At 33.8% G+C, this 12,586-nt stretch overlaps 1 protein-coding gene across 1 annotated transcript in view; it reads right to left on the reverse strand.

The window, feature by feature from the left end:
• jing (AE binding protein 2 jing) overlaps positions 1–11,592 on the reverse strand; it is a 386,189-nt gene extending 374,597 nt beyond the window's left edge. The window contains exon 1 of the mRNA XM_072521083.1: positions 11,275–11,592. Coding sequence (XP_072377184.1) covers positions 11,275–11,549 — 275 coding nt within the window. The 5' untranslated portion in view covers positions 11,550–11,592. The remainder of the gene's footprint in view (positions 1–11,274) is intronic.
• Positions 11,593–12,586: the final 994 nt, after the last annotated feature.

Raw genomic sequence — 12,586 nt, forward strand, 5'->3', positions numbered from 1 at the left:
AGCTGAATTGGCTCGGTGGTAGGAGAACTCTTCTCCTGTCGGCCTGGCTAGAAAAAGTTCGGAACTTCAAATCCCCGGTGCTTGGAAAAATTTATCATATTTCGGTTAAATATGGACCAATTTCGCTTATTTTTATCTGGGAGAGCGAAAAATTTAGTGGACACTAGCCTTATTACAATCACTTTCTCCTTAAGAGCATTCCTACATGTGTCGATGTTCAGTAAAGCTGACCCTCAGACAACAGCATACCATAATTAAATTGAGTATGTTTCTATGCAGATTATATGCTTAGAAAGCTCAAAGATGAATACGAAAAATGGGGGATGAGTATGAATATGTCTAAAACAGAATATATGCGAATAGGCAATGAAGACGAAGACCCGGATTTGGAAATTAGACAAATGAAAAGGTGCTACGAATACAAATATTTGGGAAGTATTATCTGCAGTAAAGGAACAACGGAACGAGATATAGACTATAGAGTGCAACAAGGCAGGAAGAGTGTTCAAATTCTGAATTCGATACTTTGGTCCAACAAAGCTACTATGAGAACTAAAATGACTATCTACAAAGTAATTGTAGAGCCCATTCTTACATATGGAGCAGAATATTGGCAAATGACAGTAAAAGGAAAGAAAAAAGTTGACACGGTTGAAATGGACTACCTAAGAAGAGCTTGCCGTATATCAAGAGTAGAACGTATACCTAATTCTGAAATTAGAAGAAAAACAGATAGAGTACATACAACTTCTGAAAGAATAGAAACTAGACAGTTAATATGGTATGGACACGTACAGAGGATGGACGACAACAGATGGCCAAAAAGAGCTATGGAATACAATACAAGTAATAGAAGGAAACGAGGAAGACCAGCCAAGTCTTGGATACAAGGTGTTATGGAAACCATGAGAGATAGAGCCATTGATGAAGACACCTGGAGAGATAGAAAAAGATGGCGATCGAAATGCGAACTAAATCAATACATTTTTATGCGCTTGGTAATTCGAACTAAAAAAAATCATTGCTATATAACAAAACGACCCGTTAATTCGAACTCATCGGCGTCCAACACTTGACAATTCAAAGTTGCAGAGAGAAAGAGGCGGAAAGAAATACAGTTCAAACTTGTATCAACGCGCCTTTGTTTTTGTTATGATTAATTTGACTACACACTTCTCACGAATTGGTTTGTTTAGTTATTAGTTACTGTTACTCTTTCGTTGGTATACAGATTAAAATTTTGTTAGTCATGAGCCCTAGAAAGTATAAATGTTTGATGATTGCTGAAAAGAAGAAGTTAATCCAAAAAGTAGAGGAAGGTGAGAAGAAAAGTGATGTTGCAAAAGAATTTAAGATTCCTCTGAGTACTCTCTCAACCATAATAATGCACAAGGAGAAAATTAATGTTTTGCTCAAACTACTGGAGTACGGAAAAGAACTACTAAAGGTGAATTTCCTCGTCTGGAAGAAAGTCTGGTCATTTGGCTAAAACAGTGTACAAGACAAAAAGTGTTTATTAGCGGAAACTTGTTGAAGGAAAAAGCAAAAGAGTCGCGTTTACTCTAAGCATCAAAAACTTTGGAGCAAGTGAAGGATGGCTTACATATTTCAAAAAGAGAAATGGAGTTGTGTTTAAAAAAGTTTGTGGGAAAAGTGGAAGTGTTTATGATGCAGTTTGCTTAGATTAGCACGGTAAATTGAAGACCTTGATTGAAAACTATGATGCCAGAGACATTTTTAATACTAATGAATCTGGTCTATTTTTCAAATGTTTACCGGACAAGACGCTTACTTTTAAAGATGAAAAATGTCATGGGGGAAAACATATTAAAGAGAGGTTGATACTTTTACTTGCAGTAAATATGGACGGATCGAAAAAACTTACATCCTTAGTGATAGGAAAAGCAATGAAACTGCGATGTTTCAAAGGTGTGATATCGTTTCCTACCGATTATCGTGCTAACAAAAAAGCTTGAATGACAACAGAACTTTTTAACAATTGGCTTTTAACAATTAATGGGAACATGAAAGGGCAAAAGCAGAAAATTTTACTATTTTTAGGCAATTGCACTGTCCACAACAGTCCTCCTACATTGCCCAACGTGGAACTCTTCTTATTTCCGCCAAATACAACTTCCAAATTGCAACCATTTGACCAAGGCATCATCCATAATTTTAAGACGTTCTATCACAAAGAAATTGTTAAGCTCGTTTTAGAATCTCTCGATAAGCAGTTAACTGCAAATATTACGGCTCTGACAGCTATTTTACTGATTGACAAGACATTGAAATGTGTAGCACCCCTAACAATTCTCAACTGCTTCGAAAAATCCGGTTTCTTAAAAGAAGATCAGGAAAATCTTCCAATACTTATGGATGATGAAGAACCAGCGATAGATCCATTAGTTGACATCAGTTGACGAGTTTAATAATTACTTTACTTCGGTAGCGGGAAATATATTGAACTCGTTAGATGAGACAGATGAAAATGATGCCATGAATTTTTTGGAGGGAATATACTCCCCTTGCCACTCGTTGTTTTTAACACCTGTTAGTGATACTGAAGTTAGGAATACATTATACAGCTTGAAAAACTCAAAATGCACTGATTTTTACTTCTTAAACAAACAATTAGTGATAGAAACTCTGGATATTATTATTGATAAACTGGTCATACTTTATAATCTTTGCCTTATCGAAGGAATTTTTCCCGATGTATTAAAAGTAACAAAAGTGTTACCGCTACTCAAAAAAGGATCTCCAGAAGAAATTGAAAATTATCGCCCTATTTCTATTATTCCTATTCTTGGTAAAATTTTTGAAAGTATTTTGAATAACCGCTTAATAGAGTAACATAGAAAAGTACAAAATACTTCATTGTAATCAATATGGTTTCAGAAAAAAATGCAGCACTACTCAAGCAATTCAGGAAATTGTAAGGGAAGTAGTTGATGGCCTAGAGAGAGGTCACTTCGTGTCTTTAACATTGTGTGACTTATCTAAGGCTTTTGATTGTGTCTCACACACTTTACTTTTAGACAAAATGCACAAATATGGCATAAGTGGAAATGCTCTTAATTTATTTCGATCGTATTTAATAAACAGAAAACAGGCCGTTTTTTTAAATAATAACTACTCCAATTTTCACAATGTTGAACATGGAGTTCCCCAAGGGTCTATATTAGGACCTACATTTTTTCTTCTATATCTCAACGATATATTTCATTATACCCACCCCTTAAGGTGTATATCTTTTGCAGATGATACAACCGTTATTAGTACCGATCAGAATCAATATAATTTAAATAACAAAATAGGAAACGATGTGCTTAAAATTAAAAACTAGTTTACACATAATAAACTAAAACTAAACGAGGATAAAAATCAAAATATAGTTTTCAGTTCAGATCGAAGACACATTTTTGGATATAGCATCAAATTGTTAGGGATTTTTATGGATGACAACTTAGATTGGGGCATCCATATAGACAACTTAAGTTCTAAACTCGCCAGTACAATATTTGTAATGCGTAACCTGGTTTATTTGGTACCTAAAAGTACCCTTAAAATGTGTTACTTTTCATTGTTTCATAGTCATATACAATATGGAATAGCTGTTTGGGGCAACTCTGGTCATGCCGACAGAATATTTAAATTACAAAAGAAGGTGGTGAGGATACTTGCTGGAGCGGATTTAAGGGATCATTGTAAACCATTATTTTTGAACATGGGTATTATGCCTCTACCTTCGCTTTATATGTATGCAACACTGTTGGAAATTCACGATAATAAAAATAAGTTTACTATAAACTCCCAATTACATGATCATCTAACAAGATCGAGGGATTTAATTAGGTCACAACGATTCAGGCTATCAAAGAGCACAAAGAATTCAATTGATATTCACTTGTATAACTATCTGCCTAACGAAATAAAAATTCTGTCTCCACCACTGTTTAAAAATAGGATCAGAAAGCATTTTTTAACATATTGTTTTTACTCAAAGACAGAATACCTCAATACACCTTTATAACGTGTACCCAGTTTGGTCAGAATACTGTCGATTTACTATCTACATATCACATTGTATTATTGCTATTAAAATGTACTAAGTTTTATGTATTAGTTTATTTAGTCATCGATTCGGGAATATTCTTAATTATTTGCACATTTTTGTTACTTCCATATTTCAAAGATTTTTTATGTGACAGTTTAGGTTTGTTTTTTTTTGGTTAGAGATTTTTTTATCTTAAATTTTTAATTTTAATTCTTCTGCTAATACTTACATATGTATATTACTTTAGCCAATATGGTTAAGTTAATTTTAAGTTTACATTAATATTCAAAGATTTTTTATGTGACAGTTTAGGTTTGTTTTTTTTTGGTTAGAGATTTTTTTATCTTAAATTTTTAATTTTAATTCTTCTGCTAATACTTACATATGTATATTACTTTAGCCAATATGGTTAAGTTAATTTTAAGTTTACATTATTATATCTTTTATTGTATTTTTTATACGGACTTCAAACTTTATGTAAAGTGGTCAATAAACGTTCTATCTATCTATCTAAGTATCTATCTATCAGTGGTGTGAGTTTTTCTGACTTTGTTCAAGTGGCGAAATTTTATCTGCGACAGATAGAAATGAAAAAAGTAACGATGAAGATGAGTCCGATACATCAAAACCTTTGGCAGAGGTGTCAGTTAAGGAAGCAAAATCCTCATTCGATACCTTACAAACCTTCTGTCTACAAAACGAAAGTAATAAAAAAGTATTTTAGGCACTTTTTCTTTTAAAAAAAATTATTGAGCAGTCTGAGCAGCAGCAATGCGCTTTGAAGCAAACCAGTATAATATAGTTCTTTCGAAAGATTGATTAATTCAAATTATGAATAGATACATGTATGTACCATACTGTCCATACTGCATCATCAAAACCAATGTACACCTAAACTTTTGTCATTGTTATAGAATAGCAGTTAATAAATAATAATTGATCAACATTGATTTATTTTCTCTGACAAATTTCGAACCATTTGATATTTCAAACACTCAATAATTTGTAATATTTTAAGAGTTCTTCGAGTTTCGAATTAACGATAGTTGACTGTATTATACATCTACATTCCTTGTATCGGCATCCGAATACGTAACCTTTCCGGAGACCTGGCAATGAACAACAAAGTTTATCAATAAACTTTAAATACAATAAACTGATTGTGAACAAATCTTATATTTATTTTTTTGACCTAATTGAAATAGAGTCACATTTGCAACCCATTCAACATATCACAAGTGAATTCAGAAAGATAATTTTAGTTCCTCCCAAATGCTTTTGTGGAGGCCTGGTGCAATCGTGTAGGAATAATTTCTTAGTACTTATATCTGACGATGTTTTAATCTTTTTACCTTTTTACAATCTATATATTTAATACTATACTATATACTATTACATACTATATATTTAATAAATTCTAGCTGTGTTAAGAGACAAATAAATAAAGAAAATCCTTAGTCTTGTACCAAATATAGGCCGATTGCCTAGTAGTAATACATGTAGTAATAATTAAACGACATGGAATGTCAATAAGCCTTGATGTCACAACAGGCTCGCACTCAGGATAATACACTTGACAGTTGTTGGTAAATGAAGGAAGTACATACGCATACGCAACGCAACGATAGGAGCAATGGGGACGACACGTGTGTTCATTCCACCTACACATCGCGATATGATTTAATTGCTACGTATCATAGAAAGTCACAATCTTTTGTTTAATTTAATTCAGATTTTATTAAAGATATTAGAATGTTTATTTAGGGTGATAAAAATAACAGCGTCAGCGACAGAAATGACTGCTCAACGTTTAATTTCTTGTGTATGATGAATCTTCTCACTAAAGTTTATAAAATAATATAATTATAGTAATTAAATGGTGTTGTAAATGCTTTATTTACCTTATTTTAGAGCCAGTCAACTTGTTTTGCGAGATTTGCCATAAATGATTAGTATTTTAGTTGTTTTGTATAATTGTCGTTAATATTTAGAACTTAAGATTCCTTCCCGGAACGCCGCAACATACGTATGCCAAGCTAACTTCATTAGTAAAATAATGTACTGACAAATTAAGCCGATACAGGATCTTGATATAATGTGCACTCCAGCCAAATCAGGCGTAAAGTTGAAAATTTCTTCGTCTTATGACAAATCTGTCAAAACATGTTAACTGCTCCAATTTCCTTAGGACAACTTGCCACATCTTGAACACTTAAGGTTAGCTGATACAATGGCGAATATTCCCATCAAAGTTGATGTTCTATTAGAAACAAATATTTTTCCTTACAACTTAACTTTCGGTTATGTTTTGATGGAAATATTCCACCTACAAATATAACAAATATTCATTCCTTTTTATTGTTCTGAAGCTATTTTCTTGTGGCTTATTCCCATTTAAATAGTAATTAATTCATTCCTTTTTTACATAATTTTCTACTAATGACTCTGAGCAATTGGATGCGACATTAAAACAATTCTGGGCCATTGAGGAAGTCTTCTTCTCGTGCCACTCCTAGCGGAGATTGGAAATCATCATGGCCACTGCGACTTTGTTAGCAGCGCGCCTAAAAAGTTCAATCGAACTACACCCGAACCATTCACGTAGATTACGAAGCCACGATATTTTTCTTCTTCCCACACTTCTTTTGCCCTTAATTTTGCCCTGCATGATATTTCTTAAAAGTTCGTACTTTTCACCTCTCACAATGTGCCCCAAGTATTCCATCTTTCTAGTTTTTATCTCATTTAGAATTTCGCATCTTTTGTCTAAAGTTTGGAGTACTTGCGTGTTAGTGACGCGGTCCATCCATGATATTCTAAGAATGCGCCTATAGCACCACATCTCGAAAGCTTCGATGTTTTTTGTGGTCAACTGTTTTAGTGTCCAAGCCTCTACTCCATACAACAGGGTAGAAAAGACATAACACCGCAGCATTCGTATTCGTAACTTTATATTGATATCACGATTGCAAAAGAGTTTGCGCATTCTATTAAAGACTGATCTAGCGATTTCTATTCTACATCTAATCTCTTTTGTTTGATCAGTATCGTCTGTGATCCAAGCACCTAGATATTTATAACAGGACACACGCTCAATCGTTGTATTGTCTATTACAAGATTAGCTCTGATGTTCTTTGATTTCGTGATTACCATAAATTTAGTTTTTTTCAAATTAATTTTCAAGCCGTAACTGTTACAGTATATATTGAGACTTTGAACGAGATGTTGTAGTTCTACTAGCGTTCCCGTTAGGAGAACCGTATCGTCAGCATATCTTATATTGTTGATCGTCTCACCATTTATTATCAGACCAAGATCTTCTTCCTCGAGTGCTTGTTCACAAATAGCTTCACTATACAGATTAAATAAAAGTGGCGACAAGATGCATCCCTGCCGGACTCCTCGACGGATTTGAATTTCTTCTGTTAGCCTACCCTCAACCTTCACATTTGCTGTTTGATTCCAATATAGGTTGCATATAATTCGAATATCTCGGCTGTCTATATTTTTCTTTATTAGAATTTGTCTTAGTGGTTCATGTTGTACTTTGTCAAAGGCCTTTTCGAAATCAATAAAGCAGGTGTAAATTTCTTGGTTCATGTCTAAGCATCTCTGTGAGAGAACGTTCATTGCAAACAGAGCCTCCCTTGTACCCAGCCCTTTTCTGAATCCCATCTGAGTGTTACTGATGTCTACGTCTAATTTCCTATAGATCCTATTATGGATTATTTTCAGGAACAGTTTTAGAGCATGACTCATCAAAGCTATCGTACGATATTCGCTGCATTCCCTTGTATTGAGGAAGTACCAGAAGTTAAATCTTATTCTCCAGAAGATTCGTTCTGTGAGAAGTTATATTCTCATACTACTTATAGAAATGCAGAGGTCAGATTTGTAGGAAATCTACCTTTTAAAAACGAAATACCTTCTTTTGGCTACACAAAATGTTTAGCCTTACAAAGATTTAGTGCTTTAGAACGCAGATTTGACAAAATTGAATCACTTAAGATTCAATATTGAAACTTTATCAAAAGTTTCATAGATAATAATTATCTTAACCCCATTCAGCCAAGTACGTAAATAAATTGTGCTTATTATCTACCAGATCACTGTATCTACAAGTAGTCCAGTACTACTCCATTCCGCATTGTGTTTGTCCCTAACTTTCCGTTTTTAAACTATACCTTATATCCAGGTCCAAAATTACAAAATGATCTTGTAAATTTATTGTTTAAATTCAGATTTTATAAATGTCTTCACTGCAGATATTAAATACATGTTTACATAGATTGTTAACACTCCTGAACAACAAAGATTTCAAAGAATACTTTAGCGTTTTCCAGAACAGGAATCTATTGCTGAATACGCACTTACTCGGATTTTTTTCGGTGTGTCTAGCTCACCATATCTTGCAATTCGTACTCTACAGCAGCTAGCACTCGAGGAACTGGACTTACCTGTGACATCATCCATACTCCTAAATGATACTTATGTAGGTGATGTGACAGGAAAGGAATCTTTACAGAATGGTGTTCTCCTTGTAAAAGAATTAATATCTTTATTAAAACGTGGTGGATTTGAGTTACGAAAATGGGCAAGTAATGCCCATCAATTATTCTAACTAGTTAATATTCCTTTGGATCATATTCTGCAACAGTCTTTTTCATTTCACTTAGATCAATCTTCGTTGACTGTATTAGAAATTTTACAAAATTCTGCCTCTCCAAGCTTCCTGAACAAAGTGAAATCTCTAAGACAAATAGCTCGCATATTCGATCCTGATGGTATTCTTAATCCTGTCACTTTTATAGTGAATACTATTATTCAGCGTCTTTGGCTAGTTGATTTAGATTGAGATGCAACTAAACCTTTGGAAATTACTTCAAGGTGGGAAAAATTTAAAATTGAATTGCCTATACTGTCAAATTTTTTGTATACTTCGTCATATTCCTTTAAATGGAATTGTTTGTTTTGCGACGTCTCTTTGCGTTGATCTTCTACCGTTAGACACCTTCGTGTTTATTATGATACAGGAGTCATCAAAACTTATTTTCTCTTAGCCCGAACAAAGGTATCTCCTACCAGGATACAAAATATTCATCGTCTTGAGCAGAATTTCTTACATTCAAGACATGGTTGCTTCAAAACACTGGTGATATATTCCTTCCTCATTAAATATTACTGATCACGGATCCCGTAGGCTTTCCCCGAGGATTTTTTAAATACTCCTGCTTGGGTGAGTCCGCAGTTTTTTCGTGCTACTGAAGATAACTGGTCATTCTCCTTGTCCGATTCTATCGAACATAACTTGGAATTGAAACAGAAGAGTTGTCTTTTATCTTTTCCATCTGATGAATTTGTCGATAAACTCTGTTATCGATTTTCTTCCTTTTCAAAATTGAAACGCATCTTTTCATATGTTCTTAGATTCGTTAGTAACATAAAATCAGCAATATTGATAGACCAATATGAAGATAGTCTGCAAAGACTGGTCCACAGTGTAGATCAAAAGAATTTAATATGACAATCTCATCTCAGAAAATTAAAACAATAGTAATCAGCAAAGAACCAACCAGATACCTTGGAATTACACTGTCCAGCAATGGAGATCTGGACAAAGAAGTGAGAGCTCAAGTACAAAAAGCAAGTAGACTGGCAGGATGCCTTAATAACACTATATAGTGAAACAGACACATTAACACTAAGATAAAGTCAAGAATGTATAAAGCCAGTGTAAGACCAATAATGACATATGCCTCAGAAACAAGACACTACCCAGCCACAAAGCAAAGGCTACTGGAAACGGCACAGATGACAGTATTGAAAAGAATTACAGGAAATACGCTGAGAGATCAAAAGAAAATGTAACGTACAGTATAATGAATGGACACAAAATAGAAAAAAGACTGGAATAACCACATAACAGAATGGAGGAGACCCGTGTCGTCAAAATAGCAAGAGATAAGTCACTAATCGGCAGAAGTATCGGACGAACGCGCAAAAGATGGAGTTACCTTTCATAGAGGTATTAATCCGCCAATGAACAAGCAGCATTTTTTATAAAGTGGAAGAAGAAGACTAATGGCTGCATCAAGTCAAAATTTGGCATGCATGTCTATAAAAGCAGCGCACTAGTCGGCGAAGGTTACTTACCAGATCAACAGATAAATCTTGTCCTGATGTAAGTAGAAAGCGTCACTTTCAACGTAATCAGGCGTCATTCATATATATGCATTCTGATCTATCACGCATTTCCAAATCAAGTATAATCGACCATTTTTCCAATTAAAAAAAACTTCAAAAGATGTCTTAAAATCGCAATTTTTGTGTCTATCATAAATTAATTGACCAAATATAACACAAGAACAAAGCAAATCAAAGTTATCCAGTAGTATAATTTTATCACCTAAATCATGCCTTTCCTCAAATTGCTCAAATCTCACCCCACTATATTTTTGTACTCTGAATATATTGTCCTGTGACTATAAACTGTAAAATATAGTATAGAGTCTTTTTTTCTCACCCAATTTGTATGCTCTTGTCTGGTATTAACATCCTGTAACTTTGTTTTGAGCAAATTTCCATATTTATACTGCATCGTTTTTATTAATTAATATATGTAAATCAATTTCATTTTCTACCAATAACATTGCATATCAGTAGTCTATACAGCGTATAAAAAACAAGAAGTGTAAATAAAACATAAACCAACTCTTACAATGTTGACAATCGTGTGAAAAAATCAACACCAACCAACAAATAAAAACGTAAATAAAAATGTCATTGACTTCCGAGAACGGCGTAATCGTGAAAGTATAAAATCCAGTACACTGTCGATTTCAATTAAATTCGGTTAAGGTAAAGGCCAAGATCATGAACCATTGCAAAATTGCCCGAAATAAACAAAATTGTTACTGTAATAAGGTACCGAGGAAATTGCTTGACAGTTATAATAACAAAATGTCTTTTTTACTTGATTTACGAATAGAAAACAATTTTTACTACATTTAAGAGCTCAAAACTGTTTGCCATGTGAAAAAAGTAGGACTAAATTGATTCTTTCGTTTTTAATTGTTCTATAGACACTTTAAGGAGTGTTTAGGCAGGTGATTCTAGTCATTTTCACTTTTTGAGACAATTGTCAACAATGAACAAGACAAAGGAAAAACATGAATGAGATATTAGGTAATACTGGTCAAATAAGTGGAAAATGTACCTGTCAGAAGATTCAGAGCTGTCGTATCTATCCACGCATCTCTTTTTCCTACAGTCCTCCTCCAAAATCCCTTCGTGTTTGGCTCCGTCTCCAGCACACAAATTATTGAAAATCTCACCACTCTCACTCTTTATCAAAAAGTCTTTCACTTTATCACCACCAGAATCTGTTATACTGTTAGTTGTCTCACATAATACGGCATTGTCACAGGCATTCGATGCAGTTTTTTCGATTACATCTCCGATCGGATCATCCGTACACAACCCGTCTGCCATTTTGAGAACACACTAGTTATCGCAGTCGCATTCGAATGTTGTCGGGAAGGTGCTGCTGCGCCTGCCCGGTGAGGGGTCAGAGGAGGACTTGCACCGTGACGTCACTCCCCCTCTCGACGCGAGGTGCATTAGACCCTGTTGCCACATCGACCGATCCCAAAAATTAACTGCTGTCCCAATCCATCCCACCAGAATAGCAATTCGGCTGAAATAATTAATATTGGTAGAAAAAAAATCTTTCCTGAATATGTATTTTTAAACTATATAATCCGATAATAATTATTTATACCCGATTTGGAAATGCATAATATAGTAAAAACCAAGTACGAAGGCCGGTTTGGGATTAACCTATAATCGCTGGGCCTCAAAAAGATATGATTTTAAAAGTTAATTCCACGTCAATAATTGAAAAATAAATTATTTAATTTTCTATTACTCCAGTCGTTAGATACGAAAATGTCACTCAAACTCTAAAAATACTACGAACAAGCTGAATTTTGCTGAGAATATCCATTTTGGGAGACCAAAAGAGATGCAAAAATGTTTGCCACGCCTACCGGGGGAACGGAAAACGTACATTTACCAATAATCTGTACGCCGTAGAAAAAATCGTGAAACAGTAGGCAGTACTGTAGACTAGCGCTGAGCTCCATAATATGTTTTCTGTAATAAATAATAATAAAAATTAAATAATATATTTAAAATTAAATAAAGTAATTTGATATTTATTTATTTTTTATATTTTAAACAAATTCAATAACTTTAAAATTTTAAATTAGACATAATGTAAACTAAATTTCATTTAGTAATTTTTAAAGGGTTTTTACCCCCATATTTAGTGGCTACATCCATGTATTAACTTGACACTGACGATGGAATACTTATTCCGAAAACGTTTTGTCAATTTAACATAGCCCAACTGGGTTTTTTATATACCTTTTTATAAAGGATTTTATTGAAAAAAAATTTTTTAATATATGGTTACACAGCCAACTACAGGAACTTAGTTTCCTTGTGGATTTTATTATGTTTGCTCC

Source organism: Diabrotica undecimpunctata, chromosome 1 (assembly GCF_040954645.1).
Source record: "Diabrotica undecimpunctata isolate CICGRU chromosome 1, icDiaUnde3, whole genome shotgun sequence".
NCBI classification, from domain to species: Eukaryota; Metazoa; Arthropoda; class Insecta; order Coleoptera; family Chrysomelidae; genus Diabrotica; species Diabrotica undecimpunctata.